The sequence below is a fragment of the Callithrix jacchus genome, chromosome 10 (assembly GCF_049354715.1).
Source record: "Callithrix jacchus isolate 240 chromosome 10, calJac240_pri, whole genome shotgun sequence".
NCBI classification, from domain to species: domain Eukaryota; kingdom Metazoa; phylum Chordata; class Mammalia; order Primates; family Cebidae; genus Callithrix; species Callithrix jacchus.
This window is the reverse complement of record NC_133511.1, coordinates 57,500,026-57,522,665: the sequence shown is the minus strand read 5'-3', so window position 1 is coordinate 57,522,665 and position 22,640 is coordinate 57,500,026. Positions and strand designations below refer to the sequence as shown.

The following is a 22,640-nucleotide window of genomic DNA, read 5'->3' as shown; positions in this document are numbered from 1 at the left end:
GGTCAAAGAGAATTTTTTAACAGAGGAAGGAAAGAAGATAGGTTGGGGAAAAAAAAAAGACCAATCTCCTCTCAGAGCATAGTCCATCCACATTAGAGAAAGGATTAAGCAGATACATTCAGCTTTTCTAACAGATTTTCTTTCTCCAAGGCTTCAATACCCCTCTCACACTCACTCAGATAATCACATTAGTTTTGTCATTAAAAGCTCCCTTTTCATAGAATGCACCTAAACCGCTTAAACCACCCAGAGAGGTCGCATACATTACCAAACAGCAAGACAAACGGAAGAGATTTTTCCATCTTATGTCATTATTTCACTGTATCTATCTATATGCACAGAAGCCTATGCTAAAATATTTGAGAAGTTATCAGCTGAAATATGATTCCAAAATTAACAAGTTACTTCATCCTTTAAAACTGTCTTTAAGCTGAGAAGAGACCTAATAGTTTTCATGCTGACAGAACAGTCAAATGACAGAGGGGTTTTCTGTTTCCCTTTTCTCTTCTTCCTTGTGTTCTACCAGCCAAGTCCATAATTATTTCTGCATGAATGTTGCAGCTTCTGTTAACAGTAAACAAAAGCAAATGGAGTCTGAGCATGCAAAGCCCAAAGACAAATTAAAAAGAACGATACTTGAATTGACACGGAAAATGGCATTTAGTCGCTGCCCATGGATCCTTCAGAACTGTACAAGGTCCCAGACAGAATTGGAAATCACCTGCTTTTTTTCATAACCCAACTGTTACATATTATCTCACCATCCTAAGCCTGAGTTACAGACTCAGAAAAGGACCACTGTTAGTCAGCCCTTTAAAAAGAAGGAAGTGTATCAGAGGGAGGAGGAGTTCTGGTTAAATGGAACTATCCAAGTGAAAGAGCGGTCCCCAACTGGGTAGTGTTCCAGGGATTAGTGGGTCGGGAGAACAGAGAGGGGGTCAAAAAAGGAGAAACAGAATGAACAGTGAAAGAAAGTGATCTGAAGCTACAAGTTTCGAAGGAAGACATAGTGGAAAAATTCTGAAAATCAAATGGGTAACTATAGGATGAAAATGGAAAACAGAGCAAATGGAATTTCTCAAAGCAAGAGGCAAGAGGTAAGATTACTTCTGGTGGGGTGCAGGCTGGAAACAGAATCATAAATGCAAGCAGTCAAGAATTCCTTGGTTTGTCAAGAGAAAGGATAATGTCAGTAAGAAATAACTGAAGAGAATTACAAGAATTAATCCTGGATAAAAGAAGTAAAAGGTGATTGTGAGGGAAAGACATAAAGATATCTTACCTTAAAAATAAACGTTTATAATGCATATATATAAAGGATAAAAGGATTACATTAAATCAAAAATAGATGACAAGATATTTGAGGTATACTCTGCTGGTTTTGAGTAATTATTTAGAAGGGCAAAGGATAAAATATCAATTTACATGTAAGACTGAACAGCAAAATATCCCAAAATGTACATTAAAGAGTTAGGAAGAAAACCAGTTAGACTTCTCACTATTCCAAATTGTGGTACACCAACTAACATTAAACAGCTATATTTCTCCAGCCTTTTTCTAGATCAGTTGTCGGCAAAGTACAATTCCCCAAGCCAAATCCAGCCCACTGCCTATTTTCACAAATAAGGTATTATTGGAGACATCCATCCTCATTTGTTTACATATTATCTACGGCTACTTTCATGCTACAGCTGCAGAGTTGAGTCACTGTGACAGAAACCATATGGCTTGCAAAGCCTAAAACATAGCCCTTTAAATGGAGAAAGTTTGTCAGTCTCTGTTCTAAATAACAAGAGAATTCCCCATATGTTTTTATCATCTGACAACGCATTCATTCTTCAAGTGAGAATAAAGATGCAAATATAATTCTCACCTTGTGCATAGACAGATACAGAGTTAAATCTGATAGATGTCACACTGCAAGCTATGGTCACTCAACTTCAGTCAAGTTTCCTCCTAATCCAATGCAATGCAGTAGATATAGGCTCTGAACAATGAAGACCCAAGTTCAAATCCCACTTTTACCAACTCTTAGTTGAGCTTTAATTTCTTCTCCATAAATCTTGATTTATACCTCTTTTTCTACACAGTACTTTTATAAACATTAAGTGGGACAGCACACATGAAAGTACTTTGTAAATAGTAAAATAATATAGACAGATAAGGCATTATTAGCACATAGACGTTTATGAAATGAACTGGTTTAGATTTATTTTTTCCTTATTATTTTGATCCAGGTTTTCTTCTCTTTTCCTTTCTTTTCTTTTTTTGAGGCAGGGTGTAGCTCTGTCGCCCAGGCTGGCATACAGTGGCATAATCAAGGCTCACTGCAGCCCCAAGCAACCATCCCGCGTAAGCCTCCCAAGCAGCTGGAACTACAGGCACGCTTCACTATGCTCTGCTAATTTTTTTTATTTTTAGTAGAGATGAGTTCTGACTATGTTGCTCAGGTGGGTCTCAAACTCCTAATCTCAAGCAATCGTCCCACCTCAGACTCCCAAAGTGCTGGGATTACAGGCATGAGCCACCACATCAGGCCTATTGATTTAGGTTTTCTAACATAAAAGTGATCTGCTCTTTTTAACAACTTTGTATTATCAAAATTCAATCGAATTCAATACCTATTGACCTCCAACCTGATATATGCAAGACACTTATTAGTCATTTTACTTTTTAAATGAAGAAAAATAATAGCAAATGAACTTTTTTAGTTATAAATTTTTAAGCAAGGTATACATGCAATAATTCAAAGGGGTGGTTAAAGCCCGTTTGAAACCCGGCTCTCATATCACCAATATTATTTTCACTTCCAACACTCATTCTAGCTGAAGAGTTGGTTATATTCTCTAAATTTAACCATCAAGTTGGCCAGCCTTTGTTCTTAAAACTAAAAGGATAGTTCTTTACAAAGAAATGCTTAAAATGAACATAATAAGAAAGAATTTTGACATAAAAAGAACCTTAAAAGTTATATTGTAATATGTTTTTATACTTCCAAAGTGATTCATATCCAACATTTTATTTTATTCTCAGCACAAACAGAGGAAGACAGAGGATGGGGAAAGAAAAGCACCTGGCCCAAGATCACATAGTTGGTAAGTGAAGCAGCAGTTCTGGACCAAACTCTCACTTTCAGAACTGAATTTGATGTTGTTTCAACTCTACTGTGCTGCATGGGGTCACTCTTCACACTGAGTATAGCACTTAGAATGCTTTCACAGCTGACTAGATCACAGAACTATGATCATGACTGCCATTTTTAAGCACCAATCATGTACTACACAGACCCAGGTTACACATATATCACAAAGATTAAATAAATTATACACACAAAGTGTACAGCCCAGGATTTGACAAATGGTAATTATTCCATTAACAGCAACTTCTGGTATTACTTCTAATTCATACAACTCTATAATCAATAAATTTTACCTCCAATTTTCAAATAAGGAAACTGAGGCTCAAAAAAGCTAGGTAACATGTTCAAGCCCACATAACCAGAAAGTAGCAGAACACAGGATTCTGGATCAGGTTGGACTAACTCCAGAGCCCTTTTGTCACTGGGACTTTCTCTGATGCAGAAAGCCAGAGAATTCATGTTAAAAAAAATGAGAAGTGGGTTATTAAAAATGATAAGAAGACATTTTCCTCTTACCTTGATGGGCCAAGCAGGCAAAGGCTGTAAAAAGTTAGATGCATAAGGATAGTCCACCATTGCCAGATTCACCCAGGTTTCAGAGATCCAGTCTTTCAAATGTTGGATGTCCTCAGAAGTTAATGGGCTGCATAAGTGAAGGGCTTCAGAAAGCCACTGCAAACCACTGCCTAGGAATAGAATCGCATTGTTGGAATCTAAAAGGTACTGGTCAACAGATGGCTTTACAGATCATTTATTCTTCACATAGTATTTTAGAAAACTCAATCTTTTACACCCCCTTTCCCAGAATATTTTTAGAGAAACTGGAGAATCCCATGATAGACAAGTTGCCTATCCTCACAGAGTTTACCAGAGTGAGTATTCAGAATTATTCCTACTTTTTAAGATACCATTAAAATGAACAAATAGGAACACCATCAAACAACAAGAATACATAAACTAAAACTAAATAAAACAAATGGATGTATCTAACAGTGCCAAGCAAATGACAGTAGACACAAAAAAAGACATACTATGTAATTCCAATTACTAAAACATTTAAGAACAAGTAAAAATCAATCTATGGTTCTAGAATTGAGGACTTGGTTTTGCTGGGTAGGTATGGAGGTAGTGACTGAAAATGCACAAGGAGATTTCTGCGATGCTGACAATGTCCTTTATTGATTTAAATTCTAATTACATTATGTCCTTGCTTTGTGAAAATTCATCAAGCTATGCATTTCAATTTGTATACTTTTCTGTATGTACCTTATACTTTAATATACTGTTTACTTAAAAAATGACAACTACTGAATTTAACAAATAAAAGGCTAAAAAAGTACACAATTCCATTCTCTTAATTAGACCTTACCAGTACTTGATAATCGATTAATGGCATCCCAGGACCTGTGGATGCTCTCTGAACAATGTGGACCACTTTTCCTAAAATCTGTAGTTACAATCTTCATAAATACACCACAAGGTACTAAATCCTCAAACTGCCAGATAGGGGCAGATGCTGCAAGAGCTCTAAACGGCAAGAAAATCAAAGAAGGAAAAAAGAAAAACACACACATATATATATATATATATATACACATGTATATATGTCATCTAAATCAAGTTTTAAAGTTGAAACTTATAATAAACAAAAATGGTGAGAAAAATAACATAGCTGTTAATGAGACAGAAGCTAGAAAACTCAGTGTAATAGAATAGAACATGTTTTACCCAAAATGAATCTCTAAGTTTACCTTGAGATTAATCATTAAGAAGCTCTCATGTCCAACATAAATGCACTTACCCAACTACCATATGAGGATATTTCATCCTAAACCAGGCTGCAAGCATGCCACCATAGGAACCTCCTATGGCAATGACAGGTTGATTTTCAGCTCCTGGGATTGTTCTTTTCAAGTGTTTGATTAACTCTGCAAAATCAGCCAAAGCTTGTTCTGATGTCAGAAAATTCAAGTGTCTGGAATCCTAAAGAAAAATAACAAAGAACATGGGTATAAATGTGCACATAATAGCAGCTTAGGAATAGCATGGATCCAGAAAAGAACCAGTGTCAGATAAGCTTTTCTCCAAATAGAATTTCTAGGCAATTGAGCTAAAACGCCTAGTCAAAGCAATAGCTTTGCGGATTTAAACAACTCATGAAAATGATTTTAAGTTTGTGGAAAAACATAATGTATTTTGCATGCAAGTGTAATTTCTACTAAATGCTATTTACCAAAGACTTTATTAAGGTTGTAGAAACAATAGAAACAAACTATAAGTATAATTTAATAGCAAATGTGATAAAATATAAACTAAGCTTAATAGATAACTGTTATAACTTTTGTTTCCAATCTTGGCACATTTAAACTGTCGACCACATAGGCAAACATAAACTCAATCTTGTGGACAATTGAGGTAAGAATTGCCAGTAAAAATAAAACTCACCCTTCCTCATCAGAAAGATTGTATGTGACCTCGGCCTTATCAACAACTGAAACGAAGTAGCCTGCCTATTGTAAACAACCATAAAATTGGAAAGAAAAAAAAATCTATTTTCAGGTATTGGAAAACAGGCAACAAGAGACACTGATCTTTGAGAAAAGGAAAACTCATAATGTTAAGTCTCATAATCATCCTGCTCTCTACATGAGGACAATTTACCTACTATAGTATAAGAAGGTGAAGCTCAGTGTCCAGCCGAGCTGAGGAGGCTAAGGTCTTTTAAAATATGTCTGCAAATTCTTGACATTCCTTCCTTTAAAAGGTGAAGTCTAATTCCACTCCCTTTGAACTTGGATGGAACTTAGTGACTTGGTTCTAATGAACAGAATGGGGCAGAAATAATGATATATGACTATCAAGGTTAGGTCATTAAAAAACACTGCAGCTTCCACCTTGCTCTCTTGCACTGTCAACTTTGAGGGAAATTAGCTGCCTTGTAATGAATTCAAGTAGGTCCTTAACTGTAGCCTCTTGTCAACATCCAGCATGTTTATCTCTCATGTGAGTGATCCTCCATATGAGTAGAAAGGCTCTCCAGCCCCAGTTAAGCCTTCAGATGACTGCAAGTCCAGCTGACATCCTAACCTCATGAGACTCCTTGAAACAGAACCACCTAGCTAAACCACTCCTAATTTTTCACCCATGTAAGCTATAAGGTAATAGATGTTTATTACTGTTTTAAGCCATAAGGTCTGAGGCACATCTTTACATAGCAATAGATAACTAATGCTACATACCTCTATTAGGCTACCCTGTTTGACATTCATGCTTTGGTCTCACCATTCTGATTCCTTCCATCATCTTGCATATTACTGAATCACATAGATCTCATCTTTCCTCTCTCCTATATATGCCACCTACTCCTTTAGCTTTCCCACGCTTCCAAGATGTATGCTTTCTAACTTCTTACCTCCTCTCTCCCTGTCTGTCGCTATCCTTTACTTCAGTTTTTATGGCACTCTGTACAGTCGAGCGTAATTTTTTTCCTAATCCTTGCATAATATCTGTAACATCCCTCATGCTACTGACAGAGTCTGTGAGCACACAAAGGGAAAGAAGTATATCAAAAAGAACCCCTAGCTTCATTTTGCTAACACAGTATCAATCACAGGAACCTAGGAGAGGAAGTTATATTTCTATCTGCAACAAGCTGACTGCTTCCTAATAGCTTCAGGATCTGTCAAGTCCCTTAATCAGGTATTTATGCAAAATACCAAGCTAAAGAATAGAATTTCCCATACAGCCCAAAAAATATCAGCAAACTGTCCCACTTTCTATTTATAACACAACATTTTTTACTTATTTTTACTCATGTATTTATTTGGAATTTGTGATAGTAAAACCTCCTTTTTAAAAATAAAAACTCCTTTCTAAACAGGCAGCCTAGTAAATGACTGGCCCCAAGTCCTTCCAGCTGAGAGTTCCCCAAAGCATATGTATATACTGGTGGTCTTAGGAAGCACACATTTTTAATGGAACATTTATTGTTTTATTTTAGTGTAATTTGGAAAGAATTACCAGTACATAGAGTCCTTGGTTAAGATAATGCTAAGTTTAAAAGTGAGTTGATTAAAGAAAAATATTACTTTGGGAGGCCAAGGCGGGTGGATCATGAGGTCAAGAGATCGAGACCATCCTGGTCAACAAGGTGAAACCCCGTCTCCACTAAAAATACAAAAATTAGCTGGGCATGGTGGTGTGCGCCTGTAGTCCCAACTACTTGGGAGGCTGAGGCAGGAGAATTGCTTGAACCCAGAAGGCGGAGGTTGCGGTGAGCTGAGATCATGCCATTGCACTCCAGTCTGGGTAACAACAGCGAAACTCCGTCTCAAAAAAAAAGAAAAATATTAAGTAAATAATAGTACACGTGGCAAATTACTATAGCCAGAGTCACAAGGGCAGTAGTATATGAATGACTCAGTTGAAGGAAAAGTTTCCTGATTTATTAGGTGCAGAGTCTGTGACAAAGGCCAAAGCTCCTGTGAGAACAGGAATGGCTGAAAGGGAATCCAAGGCGTCAGTGGGCCTTAATGCATCACACAGCTTATTTGTCCTTATTTTATTGATTTTATTTAAAACACCACACAAATTTGTTATGCTCATTAGATATTTTCCAGTGGAAGGCTCAATAATTTAAGTGTACACTTTATAAAGCGAAATTGTTTACTGATAGTTTTGAAATAATAAAAAGTTCCCTGTACTGCCTCTGTAGCCACAGAGTAAGATTTAACTGCCTGAGGCATACTGAGTTAAAAACTGATTAACATTAAGAATTATAATAAAATGGCTAAAAAAGAAACCCTCAATCTGTTCAAATTATATCTAAAAGGCAATGATTAAATATAAACTATTGAGCTTTTAGGCATTTCAAATTAAAGTTATCTCACAGTGGGGCATGTAATTTAGAAACTATTCTAAACTGAAAAGAAAAAACTTGTAACTTAAAAGTAAAAAGTATATTTACCTTGAATGAGCTGTCACCAAATGGGAGAGACTCTCCATAGTATCGATGTTCAGCAAACACCAACATAGCTTTCAGTTCCTCAGCCACATCCCACATGAAACCCTAAGAAGAGTTTACAAATTCACAGGATAAAATCAGTAGGTGAAAAAAAGTCACTGAACCTTTTGGCAAACCATTTGAAATAGATGTTAAGCCAGACCAAAAAAGAGCACCCTGAAAAGTTGCACAATTTATGTTTGTTCTACCAATAAATGATATAATTGCTGTCTTATTGTTACATAGCAATCTCACACTTTATGAGTGAAACAATTAAAAATAATCCCAGGCTGCTCATTTACTAGTCATCCACATCTTTTTATCCTGACACTAGCCCTAGAATCAACATTACATCTAAAATGGTCTTTACCTACAAAGAGCCAATACAAATGCTACTGAAATTACTTTTAAAAATCAAGGAGGAGGGTGGGTGCAGTGGCTCATGCCCATAATCCTAGCACTTTGGGAGGCCGAGGCAGGAAGATCACGAGGTCAGGAGTTCAAGACCAGCAGGCAGATCACGAAGTCAGGAGTTCATGGCCAGCATGGTGAAATCCCATCTCCACTAAAAATACAAAAATCAGCCAGGTATGGTGGCATGTGCCTGTCATCCCAGCTACTCGGGAGGCTGAGGCAGGAGAATCACTTGAACCCAAGAGGCAGAGGTCACAGTGAACTCAGATAGTACCACTGCACTCCAGCCTGGGCAACAAAGCAAGACTTCGTCTCAAAAATAAATAAATAAATAATCAAGGAGGAGGGACTTTTCCCTAACTCATTCTATAAAGCTAGCATCATTATGATACAAAACCTGGCAGGGACACAATAAAAAATGAAAACTTCAGGCCAATATCTCTGATGAAAATAAATGCAAAAACCCTCAACAAAAAACTAGCAAACCAATCCAGCAGCATCAAGAAGTTAATTGACCAGAATCATACAGGCTTTGTTCCTGGATGCAAGGTTGGCTCAACATACACAAATCAATAAATGGAATTCACCACATAAACAGAATTAAAAAATAAAAACCACATGATCATCTCAACAGATGCAGAAAGGGCCTTCAATAAAATTCAAAATCCCTTCATGGTAAAAATTCTCAATAAACCAGGTATTGACAGAACATACCACAACACAATAAGAAACATCTATGACAAACCCATAGCCAACATCACATTGAATGTGTGAAAGCTGAAAGCATTTCTCTTGAGAACTAAGACAAGGCAAGGATTCTCTGTCTCAGCACTGCCATTCAACATAGCACTGGAAGTTGGAGCCAGTGCAATCAGGCAAGAGAAAAAAATAAAAGGCATCCAAATAGGAAGAGAGGATGTCAAACTATCTCTTTTTGCAGATGATATATATGATACTATACCTAGAAAACCCGACAGACTCCACCAAAAGGCCTCCAGCACTGACAAAACAACTTCAGTACAGTTTCAGGATCAAATTCAACATACAAAAATCAGTAGCATGTCTATACACCATTAATAATCAAGCTAACAGCCAAATCAGAAACAATCCCATTTACAATAGCCACAAAAAGGATGAAATACCCAGGAATACAGCTAACCAAGGAAGTGAAACATCTCTACAATGAGAATTACAAACCACTACTGAAAAGCATCAGAGACAACTCAAACAAATGAAAAGACATTCCATGTTCATACATATGAAGAATCAATATTGTTAAAATGGCCATAGTACCCAAAGCAATTTGCAGATTCAATACTATTCCTATCAAACTACTGACATCATTTTTCACAGGGTTAGGAAAAAATACTTTTGTAATTCATATAGAACAACAACAGCAAAAATAAAACCTGAATTTCCAAAGCAATCCCAAGCAAAAAAAACAAAGCCAGTGGCATCACACTACCCGATTTCAAACTATACTGCAAGGCTACAATAACCAAAACATCAGATTAAAAACTAGGCATGCAGACCAATGTGACAGGATAGAGAATCCAGAAATAAAGCCACACACCTACAACAACCTGATCTTAAATAAAGTCAACAATAACAAACAATGAGAAAAGGACTCCCTATTCAATAAATGGTGCTGGGATAACTGGCTAGCCATATGCAGAAGACTAAAACTGGACCCTTTCCTTTCATCATATACAAAAATCAACTCAAGATGGACAAAGACTTAAATGTAAAACTGAAAACTAAAAAAAGCCCTAGAAAGAAAACTATGAAATACCATTCTGGAAATCAGCTTTGGCAAAGAATTTATGACTAAGTTCTAAAAAGCAATTGCAAGAAAAACAAAAACTGACAAGTGGGACCTAAATTAAAGAACTTCCGTATAGCAAAAGAAACTATCAACAGGGTAAACAGAAAACCTACAGAATGAGAGAAAATATTTGCAAACTATGCATCTGACAAAAGTCTAATATCCAGAATCTGTAAGGAACTTAAACAAATTTACAAGAAAAAACAACCCCATTAAAGAGTGGGCAAAAGACATGAACAGATACTTTTCAAAAGAAGGCAGGCACAAGCCCAACAAACACGAAAAAATGCTCAACATCATTAATAACCAGAGAAATGCACATCAAAACCACAATGAGATATCATCTCATACCAGTCAGAATGGCTATTACTAAAAAGTTAAAAAATAACAGATGTTGGTGAGGTTGTGGAGAAAAAGGAATGCTTATAAATTGTTAGTGGGATACTAACTTAGTTCAGCTACTATGGAAAGAAGTTTGGAGATTTCCCAAAGAACTTAAAATAGAACTATCACTCAACCCACCAATCCTCACTACTGGGTATATGCCTAAAGAAAAATAATCCCAGCACTTTGGGAGGTCAAGACAGGTGGATCACTATAGTCGAGGAGTTCAAGACCAGCCTTGGCAACGTAGTGAAACCCCATCTCTACAAAAAATAAAATTAAAAAGTAAATTAAAATTTAAAATAAAAATAAACCATTCTACCAAAAAGACATGCACTTGTATGTTCATCTTAGCACTGTTTGCAATACCAAAGACACAGAATCAACCTAGATACCATTCAACAGTAGACTGGTTAAAGAAAATGCGGTCTATACATACCACAGAATACTAAATAGCCATTAAAAAGAACAAAATCATATCCTTTGCAGTAACATGGATGTTGCTGGAGGCCATTATCCTAAGTGACACAGTAGAGCAACAGAAAACCAAACACTGCATGTTCTCACTTATAAGCAGGAGCTAAACACTGAATACACCTAGACACAAAGATGGGAACAACGGACACTGAGTGACTACTAGAGGTGCTGAGGACTAACAGAGCAGGGAGTATGAGTGTAGGGCATGAGTTCAACAATTGCCTATCAGGTATTATGCTTATTACCTGGGTGATGGGATTGTTCATACACCAAATCTCAGCAACACACAATTTACCCAAGTTAACAAATCTGCACATGTACCCCCTGAACCTAAAATAAACATCAAGAAAAAAAAATACACACAATGGAGAGAAAACAAATTTAAAATAAAACATAATTTTAACTTTAAAAAAAAATGGTCTTCAAACTGCACTGTTTGCCAAATCTTCTAGGAAAGAGCTAAAGGTATCTAAAGAAGCTGTCTACTTATAGACACTGACAACATAAAAGTGAAAACAAACAGGCATACTAAACTCCCTAGGGGCTTTCAATTTATTTTATTTATTGGAAAATAAATAATAGCTCGCAAAGGCTAATATTAACTGAGTGTTTATAATGTATCAGGCACTGTTCTAAGCATTTTATATGTATTAACTCACTTAATTATCATAGCAATCTATGAAATAGGCACTTTGATTACCCCCATTTTATAGACAAGAACAATGAGGCACAAATAACCTTCAACATTCACACAGCTAGTAAGCAGCAGAGCCAAGATTCAAACATAGGCATCTAGCTCCAGGCCACCAACATCAAGAGCTGTTAAATGTCTCCTTGCTACAACATCTATATCTGGTCGTTAGCCAATCACTTCATTTTTTTCACTTATTCTGTTGTGGCCTCAGAATCTTTTCTCAACAAAGCATTCTAGGCAGTCAACGTCAATCAATTAGATTTAGATTAAGCACAGATGAAAACTATCATTCCAGTGCACATTGTTGCTTTTTAGTGTGTTGCTGCTCCCTAACAAAGACTAAGAATCTCAAGTGTTTTTGTTTGTTTTCATCAATGAATGAACAATTGGAAGAGTTGTACACATGTAAGGATAGAAAATTTAACCATTTATTTGTGACAGTTTAAATAACCCCACCTTCTCTCTTAAGGACCTACTCATTCACTGTCATTTATCTACAGATCCTGCAAACATCCAGTTCAAGCATGCCCACCTCTGCCTGCCCCACCCTGGAAGCGCTGATCACTCCTGCTTCTCGACACCACTGTGCTAGGTATAGATCCTGGATACTGTGCTGCAAAATTTGCTTACATATATGTCACACACACCAGACCCTGAGTATCTTAAGAGTAAAGATCATCCATTAAAATGTCCAGACCTCTGTGCAGTCAACTTCAGGCTTTGAGAGGAGGCAATTTCATTGAACTAGTTCACAATGTAATAAGTGACCTATTTCAGGAGTATTCTTATTTTGCAAAAGAGGTCTACATAATATATTAACATCTTTTAACATTATGGGTTTGCAAGTCCCTTAATCTTCTTTAAATCTTGACACAACTCTATGAACTAGCTATTATTGCTGTATCCATTTAGCAGATGAGAAGACTGAGGCACAGAACAAGAAACTTACCCAAAGTCACACAGCAAAGTGACAAAATCAGCACTCAAACCTTGTCAGTCTAGCTGAAGCCTTCACCCTTGACCACTGTACGATGCTGCCTCTCAGTAAATTAATGTCCAGAAGTGAATGTGCATTGGAACATTTTAGTATGTCAAGGAAGGTCTCTGGGGCTGGGGATGGGCCAAGATCTGCCCTTCTAGGATCTGCCTCTAGCAGTTCTTTGGAACTGTTCCTACACTGAGTTATCTCTTCCTTTCCACCACTTTTGAGAATGGAGATTCCCCAGCAAGCCTTAAGTTCTGCCACAGTGCCTGTCAGAGTAGTGCCTAGTGGAGGCAGGAACAGCTCCCTGCCTATAATAAAAGAGAACGGGAACTGGAAAAATCACTGGACAGGAGAAGTTGCCCTGTGGCCTTCACATAAAAGGAAGTCACACAAAAAGGAGAAAATAAACAAGGCAGACTCTGTTGTTTCACAGAATAACAGAACAGGAATCTGATGGTAAGGAGGTCCTGATTTCATTCGTCACTGACCTAAAAGCAATAAGCCTCCTAGGATCTCATTTCTCAGGGAAGTATTTTATTTCAACTAACTTACTCAGATTCTTAACATTCTTAACCAGAAATAAGAAATGCAATAACAATGTAATTGGATTGATATCTTTAGTTTCAATTCATATACCAGTTCAACAAACATTTACTGAGCCCTCCTGACTACCAGGCACCATGCCAGACATTGGCATTGGAGAGAATACAGAATTCATTCCCCACTTTAAGGTAGTTCACAACTAGCTTTTTGGTAGAAAGTTGGCATTTTCTAGTCTCAGCAGTGACACATTGAAAAGGAGCATTTCTTCCTTTCACATGTCTTTCTAAACTAAGTTTTGTTAATGGATTTCAGCATTATAAAAAGTGATAGAAAATATAGTCAGGAAAGCAAGCTAACAGGCTATATACTATTCCTAACCCTCACAAATAAAAGAAAAATGGCAGAACAGAAAAGCTAAACTAAAATGTAGCTACAATTTAACCTTTTCCAAATCTTATTTATATATCTTTTCTCATTTGCATTGGCTTTGTTCAGGTTTTATTCATTCACTCATTCAACAGGTGTTTATCACATTCTATATGCCTAATACAGTCCTGGACACTGACAATATAATACTAAACAAACATACAGAAATTCCTGTCCTTGTTTTTACCTTCTAGAGACCATAATCAAAATAAACTATACACAGTAACATTTTATGCCTGTTTCCCTTATAACCTTGTTCACTCCAGAAGTAAGCTAAGATTTTAAAAACAAAACAAAGAAAAACAAAAAATTTGCAAAATTCAGTTCTCTGGGATGTTCAGGTAATCCATGAAAAATAAAATAAAATAATTCTATTATCCAAAAATAGTACATTATTCTTTTCACTTGTAATTCTTTAAGGCTGAATATACAGACTTATTAGATATCTGTATTTAATTCTTTTATGAACTTCCTATTTAGGTACTTTTGCTATTTTTCTATTATTAGTGAGTTAATTTTTTTGTTATTTTTTACAGAACTTTACAATTAACCACAGTAATCCTTGGTCATATATACTGCAAAACATTTCTTCCAGGTTATCATAATAAAAGGCAAACTGAGCACTGGAATTTCACAGATATGCACATACCGTGTTATTACAAAACCAGATAATGTCCCCTTCATTACCAGTGTAAAAAAGTATCGATCCACCATTTTTCTTCCAATATTTATCAGCTACTAGATACCGCTGATTAAAGGTTTTCACAGTATTAAATCCAAAATGATCAACCTGTGATAAAAACAAAACAAAGCATATTTCAAAGGAAAGTAATTAAATGAGATCAACATAAAATTAATTCTTCCATTAAAATCAACCTATACTATAAAAATAATCACAAGAAATTTTAAAGTTCATTGTTTTCTTATTAATAGCAATAAGGATATTATTTTGAAATCATTTTCTTTATATTATAAAATAAAGCAATGTTTGCTATTGGTGGTCAAGATTTTCAATGTAAAAGAAAAAATACAATTATAAAATCCAGTAGCTACTTAAAAACATAATGTTAAAATTAAATTGCTGATAGAATATGAACCCATTGTTTTAGTTTTTAAATGTATTTTTTAATTGGTAAATAAATTTTACAAATGGTGTATATAACACGATGCTCTGAAATATGTATACACTGTAGAATGGCTAAATTGAGCTAATTAACATAAGCATTGTCTCACATATTTATATTTTTTGTGGTAAGACCACTTAAATCTACTCCTAGAGCAATTTTTAAGTACGTAATACATTATTTTTCAAAATACAAATATCCCTTACTATCTGAATTTTCACTATACAAACTTTCAATATTGAAAATTCATGAATTAAATAGACAACTGAAAAGGTTTACTACCATAAACTTTGTCACCCCAGCACACCATAGACATTCTAAGTTCCAAAATTTTGTGTCTGTACCATTTCCACCAAAAGAAACTAGGGCTTATTAGTGAAGAGGCTGATTGACATTTGGGACAAGGAAGCTGCAAGATAAGCCTACGTATCTTGCTATGCAAGGAACCAAGAAAGTGCTCAAAATTAATGAAGAGTTGTACTTAATGAACATAGGCGGAACTACAAGGGACTATCATTTCAACAAATTGAACCTAAAACAGAAACAAATTAAACATAAAAAGAATAATGACTGTAGTTAATTGAAACTCCATTAGTCCACAAAAATATTTTTAAAAAGTAAAGCAAGGAAAAGTTTCATTTGCCACCATTTAAGTTATCAATTAAATCAAATCCTTACTTTGGGGAAATTGGGAATTAAAAAGTAAAAAATTCAACATTTAACCTGCCTGTCCAACAGAACTGTATCTGACAGCACTGAATAGTCCCAGTTAATAAAGAAGAGCTGTGTTTAGTCAAATGTCAGCTAATGTAGAAGGAATGACAGAATTAGAATAATGACAGTTCTGTGAAGTTACTGATTCAGGCAAGAATTATCAATTGGTGTTAAAAGCATTAGGAAAATGGATAATATGAAAATTAACATTCATCTAGTATCAAAATAATACCATAGAGCATACTCTTTGGTCACAAGGGGAAAACATAACTACAATGGAAGGATCAGGCCGTCATCACTTTAAACTAGTAATCAATTTTGTTAGTATCATGAATGGTAGAGCAGGCAGGGATTATGTATCTCCTCATGTGGCAAAAGATGAAGTACATACCCCCTATGATGTATTCCTGCCAAAAATGTTCCATTTTATCTTAATCCAGCCTTTAGATCTAATTTCCAAGTTCCAGGAAATACAAAGGTAAAAGAGCAAGTTGAAGATACTTTAAAGGGACAACAGATAAATCTGAAGATAGAACATTTTACAGGACAATTAACAAGGCAATATCATGAGAAAGGACTATTTTAGATAAAATGAATTTTAAGGAACATAATAACCAGACATTCATTATACATGACCCTGGACTGGATCCTAGTTTGAACAAATAAGATATAAATGACAATGTAGGAACAAATGTGTAATTTTAATATGGACTGGGTATTAAATGATACAGGTTGAACATCCCTAATCCAAAAATCCAAAATTAAAATTCTCCAAATCTGAAACTTTTGAGCACCAACATGATACTCAAGGAAAATGTTCATTAGAGCATTTCAAATTTTGGATTTTCAGATTAGGGATATTCAATCAGTAACTGCAATGTGACTATTACAAAATCAAAAAAAAAAAAAAAAATTCCAAAATCTGAAATGCTTCTGGTCCCAAGCATGTCAGAGAATGAATACTCAACTTGTACTAAAGGCCTGTTCATTTTGTTAAAAGTGAAATTGTTTTGGCTACATAAGAAAATGATTTCTTAAACTGAACTTAAAATATATTTTTTAGATTATTTTACCCTTTGAGTTTTTTGAATTTACTATTTAAAATTACTTATCAAATACTATAACATGGTAAGATTCGTGTACAACTATCTGAATTTACAGTTATCCCACAGTACGGAGTCTCACTGAGTCTTTTGCATTATGGGGGCTGAGTTCCTCAGTGCTTTGGAAGGACAGAAGTGAGAATGCGGCACCCAGTCTGGATCAGACCTAGGCTGTTTCAGTGCTGCTCCAGTCTTCCAGGAGCAACGCTTAGTTCTGACCTAAACCAGGTCCTGTAAGAGTTGCCTAGGTCATTATAAAACAGATGGGATTTCCTATACCCAGCTCTATCAACACACAGTTCCCATTTATACCACAGGTCCCAAAATGCAAGTGTCTCAAAACTGTACCTAACTTTATATTTCCTGGTATCTACAATCATCACCATATGTAGTCCTAAAATATATTCTAATCTAAAGACAGTCTACTTTTCAGGAATATAAGCAGTTTGTATGGACTAGGTATGCTATAATGATGTCCATGTGCTATAAACTCTTCCATTATACCTGTTACTCAATCATTCACTCAACAAGCATCTATTGAACACTTATTCTGGGACAAGTACTAAACTAAGCAATGGGATAAAGAGTTGGCTGAACTTTGGGAGGCCGAGGCGGGTGGATCATGAGGTCAAGAGATCGAGACCATCTTGGTCAACATGGTGAGACCCCGTCTCTACTAAAGATACAAAAAATTAGCTGGGCATGGTGGCGCGTGCCTGTAATCCCAGCTACTCGGGAGGCTGAGGCAGAATTGCCTGAACCCAGGAGGCGGAGGTTGCGGTGAGCCGAGATTGCGCCATTGCACTCCAGCCTGGGTAACAAGAGCGAAACTCCGTCTCAAAAAAAAAAAAAAAGAGTTGGCTGAGCTACAATCCCTGCATTTAACTTAAACTAATTCAACTACATCCACTCAGCCTAAAAATAAAAGGGCAAGAGAAGCAGACAGATAGTGAAAGGAAGATGGACAAGTGTTTCCACCTGCTTGCATTAAGTTAGTACAGTGGTTCTCCACGTGTGGTCCCCAGACCAGCAGTATCAGCATCACCTGGGAGCTTGTTAGAAATGCAATCCCTCCATCCTGGTCAACATGGTGAAACCCCGTCTCTACTAAAAATACCAAAAAAAAAGAAAAAATTAGCTGGGCACGGTTGCGTGTGCCTGTAATCCCAGCTACTCAGGAGGCTGAGACAGGAGAATTGCCTGAACCCCGGAGGCAGAGGTTGCGGTGAGCCTAGATCGCGCCATTGCACTCCAGTCTGGGTAACAAGAGCGAAACTCCGTCTCAAAAGAAAAAAAAAAAGAAATGCAATCCCTCTGGCTGAATCCCAGAACTACTGAATCAGAAACTGTGGGTAAAACCCAGTAAACTGTTATTAACAAGCCCTACAGGCGATTCTGTAAAGTTTTGAAAACCACTGAGTTAGAATAAGCATCAAAATAAGACATTAATGTGCTATTCCTTCTCTTGTTCTAGGTTTCAGAATACCTAATACCATAAGCATCTCGCTATGCTGAATGAGACTCTGGTGTCTAAAGATTTGAATTACCACTGAACATACCCCCAAATATAAGCTAACTCTATCATTTGACACTCAATGTGAGAAAGCACCACAGGAACACCTGTTGAAGCTCAGCAGGTTTCAACAAGGGAGAACTTAAAGAAAGAAAGCTCATGGCTCTCGAGCAAGATGCCTTCCCACGAGATTCTTGAAGATAATTTTGCTCTAATGATTTTCACCTCACCCACTGCCTACAGAACTGAGTCTTCATGTAAAATGAAATATTGCTGTGGCCTTTAAAAGCAGCCCACAAAGAAAAACACTAATAATCCAGTCTAAAATTTTCAAATTTGAAAACGTGGGTATTTGTATCAGTCATGTTTAATATAACTGATAAAAAGTTCTTGCCAGAGAAACACTTCCATCTAGAATTACAAAGGCCACAAGAACTTTAGAACCAGAGAAAGCCAAATTCCCTTGTGTGGCCGTGCCCAAGGTACTTCTGCTCCTAGCAATTGTCCTTGATTATTAAGACTGGGGAAAAGAGAGAGGAACTGGCAAGAAAGTAGACTTGGGAGTTAACAGACATGAATTTGAATCTCTTCTGTGAAGCCTCGGGCAAATCACTTAACCTCTCTGAACCTTAGTATCTTCCTGTATAAGATAAGGATAACAACATAAAATTTAGAGGATTGCTGTGAGGATACGAAAAATGCACCTAAAGTACCAGGCATAGTTCCTGATATATACGTGCTTAAAAGATGTTACTTCTCTTCTCCATCCATTTGCATACCAATCCTAAGCATGGAGTACTTAGACGGAAGGCAGATTAAGTTCTTCACAGAATTACAGCACCTTAGAATGTTTCAAATCTCCTATTTTCGTAGTGCTTCACCTAAGTACTAAACAATTGGAAATACGTAGTGAAACGTCCTTTGCATAACACGAATTAACAGAATTTCCTTGGGTCCTTCCTATCCTCAAGGATATCAACTTCTGGCTAGATTTCAAAACCAAATGGCCAGGCACACTAGGGGCAGTATGCTCTCTGCTGTTGAGAAGTGGGACCCACATGCCACTTCCTGTTCTGGGCTCATAAATAAAGATTTTTGAATCACAAAACAAAAAGGTGACAAGGGCCTTAGAAATCATGCATCTGTGTTGCTCAACTGAAGAAATTCGGCTCGAAGAGGTCAGATGACTTGGCTAGGGTCACAAGGCTGAGGCAAAGCTAGAACTTTATTTTTGCAATTTGGTTTATTGAACCAATTAAAATAAATAATAGCACTGTAAAGGCAACACAGTGTGACCTCAGAAAGGAAACAAACCTCTCTGGTCATGCCCAGCAGTTTTTTCTAGCACATAGTCCAAGAAATTTCTTTAATTTTTTTTATAATCCAAGAAATTTCAAAACATGCTTCTCCACTTTACTATGTGGAGAAGAAATAGATCTGTGAGAATGGGTAGGCAAGAAGAAAAGCGAGCATCCTTTAAATTATGTTTATTGTACAAATTATTTGGACTTAAAGCCACTCAAGAATAAAGTTCGCATCCAGAAAAAATCAGTAACAACATTACATCTGTTAGTTTTGCTGGCAAGTTAGGGGCAGTGGGGATGGGAGAAGTGGGGATGGAAGGGAATAACGCAGAGCACCTACCACATGTCTGCCACCATGCTGCTGCTTTACGCAGATCCCTTCCCCCTCTCAGCAGTTATGCTCTGGGGGCACTTTCATCATCCATTTTTAAAATAAGAAGGCTGATGCTCAGAGAGACCAGATAACTTGCCAAGGTAAGGTAACGAATAATTAGGAATCAAATGTAATTTTTTTCATGTACTTTTAACCCCTACCCAATCCCACCTCCAAGAAAACCCAGATCTTTCTGCTCCTTGCATTACAACAGGCTCATGCAAATAAAGCTGACTATAAACTTCAACCCTCGGTAAGGGACACTCTGAGTATCTTTCTCCTAAATTTGCAAAATAAAGGACAAATATCCCAGCCATTTACTAACAGTTACATTGCAGAATATGTGGAATGTGGGTCTCTTCTCTGACTTGACAATAATTGTTATTACACTACTATTGCAAACTCCATTAGGACACTGATAAAACCCAAAATCACATTGACTCCTTCTCGGCAGTCTTTGGTTTTAGAAAACTCAGTATGTAGTTGGATTTATTCAGGCACCCAGATATCTAATAACAGTTAACTGAAATTTTACTAAAGATACAAAAAGTTTACCCAGAGATATACATGACCAAAAATATTAATGCCTCCAATAAATCAAAGCATCTTAAAGGAGTTTTTGCATGTGCTCTGATTTCCAACTCTAATGCAGAGATGCTAAAATAAAATAAGACCCTCTTTCTCCCATTTGATGTGTCTGTCCTATGTTAATCGGGGATTGTGGTATTACATTCCACTAGAGTTCTTAAATGGAGACTGAAAACTTTCTGGGCAAGCTTGATATCCCCTGAAAGGATGAACACCTTTCTGTTAGAAGAACACAGGTTCCCAAAGAAGGACTAAAATGTGGAAGAAAGGTGGAGTTTAGACAAGCCCTAGATCTACAGTTGGAGAAATATGGCTGTCTAGGAGTGGGATCCTACTAAGCTGTCCCTCACACATGGGCACCCTAGAGCTAGGACAAGATCAGAGAGCAAAGCCACATCTTATGAGTCAGATCTCTGGCTCGTGGATGACCCCTGGTTTATTTCTTCTTTATTATGTCAAAGCCTTTCAAAAATCCTGCTTAAATATTCTACCTTTACTCATCTGTACAGTGAGGTTACCAGAAAGTATTGGAGACTAAATTTGACTTAAGGAATTAAAGGGGAATTAGTATCCCCCAGTGACAGTGTGGTGGTGGCAAAAGAAATGTTTACAAGTCCCTCCAAGAGGAAGGAGAGTCCAGAAAAGAACTGTCCTCTCTTCCCACAAAGATGCTCTCTTCATTACCAACCTTAGAAGGTCGAGTATCTATCTTAACAAAAAAGATGGAAGTCCTCTCAGAGATATCCTTCAAAGACAATCATATTTGTATGTAATAAGACACTGCCCCTCTTTATACACCTTATGTAAGTGTTAACCAGGAGAGAGAACGGCATTCCCTGACTCCTATGCTTTTTTTTGGTCCTAACATGCCCCTAATCTTAAAAATGAGACCTTAGAAATAAATTTAATTAAAAAGAAAATGGTAAATGAGGAAGGGAAGAGAAAAAAAAAGTGATAATGGGAGAGTCCATCATTGGGAAAATTTGGTGCCCCAGTCTCCTATACTCAGATAATTTGACAGGCAAGAACACAATAGCTACCACGGTGCCCTTGTACATGGCAGATACTTTACAGATAATTGTTAAACTGTGAAGCAGTTCAAATCTTCTAAGTAAGTGATTCTTGCGTTTCTGAGTATGAGGTTCCCTTGTTAATTTAGTTAAAATTATCACAGATATGTTATACATTAGTAGCCAGTGCTTGAGAAAATATATAAGAAGCTATTAAAAATTCATTAATGGTATATATAAATACAACAACAGCATCTACCTACATGTGGAAAAAAAATGTGCTTAGTAACCAAATGGGGAGGGAAAACACCCTCTCCAAAAATTCTGCAGTGCTTAATAACCTTCCTTTCCTCTAACCAAGAACTCTGGGCCCCAGAGGAAAAATCACTAAGTTATAAAAATGCTGTGAAATCAAAACACTCTTTGCTTTACTGCTAAAACAAAGGTGAAACTATCCTGCCCTTGAGAATATCTAAAATGCTCCAGTAAATCAAGAAATAACATGTTTTGTCAAATAACAGTGTTAAGTGTTTCATTAGAGGGAGATTCTATCTGTTGGCCGAATTGCTCTGTGAAAGCACCACATAATCAATGCCTTCCCATGGCTTCAGGAAGCTTTGTACTGAGAGAATTACCTGGCCACAGCTCAAGCTCCCAAATTAGAGATAAAGTTTTGCTGTAATAAACAACGGCATATAAATTTTAGGAAATGTCACACCACTAGAGGGCGCTCTTACACAAGTAGTAATGTCGGAAAGCTCCATTAAGTTTTTTGTTTTTTAAGATATGGGGGTATCATCCTTCTATGGTCCAGGTAAAGCAGAGTGGCCCGATCTTAGCTCACTGCAGCCTCGAACTCCTGGGCTCAGGCGATCCTCTCTCCTAGGACTGAGAGTAGCTGGAACTAAATGCACACACCACCACACCTGGTTCGTTAAGTTTTAACTAAGTTTCATAAAATCTTAGGACAGAAAGGAAACTTATATCTCAAGTCCAAACTCTTGTTTAAAAAACAGACACAA

General features: G+C 36.7%; 1 protein-coding gene and 1 long non-coding RNA gene across 4 annotated transcripts in view; one reads left to right on the top strand and one right to left on the bottom strand.

Moving 5' to 3' along the window:
- Nucleotides 1-22,640, bottom strand: part of PRCP (prolylcarboxypeptidase) — an 80,633-nt gene that overhangs the window by 22,702 nt on the left and 35,291 nt on the right. For all 3 annotated transcript variants that reach the window (XM_078340115.1, XM_054241860.2, XM_002754749.7), the window contains exons 2-6: nt 14,539-14,679; nt 8,106-8,207; nt 4,941-5,122; nt 4,509-4,666; nt 3,656-3,825 (exon numbers count right to left, since the gene is read on the bottom strand). In XM_078340115.1, the coding sequence (XP_078196241.1) occupies nt 3,656-3,825; nt 4,509-4,666; nt 4,941-5,122; nt 8,106-8,201 (606 nt within the window). In that variant the 5' untranslated portion in view covers nt 8,202-8,207; nt 14,539-14,679. The remainder of the gene's footprint in view (nt 1-3,655; nt 3,826-4,508; nt 4,667-4,940; nt 5,123-8,105; nt 8,208-14,538; nt 14,680-22,640) is intronic.
- LOC144578094 (uncharacterized) lies at nt 883-20,707 on the top strand. The gene is made up of 4 exons (XR_013523203.1): nt 883-1,097; nt 3,034-3,095; nt 12,436-12,527; nt 18,305-20,707. It is a non-coding gene; the product is annotated as an uncharacterized LOC144578094 (long non-coding RNA).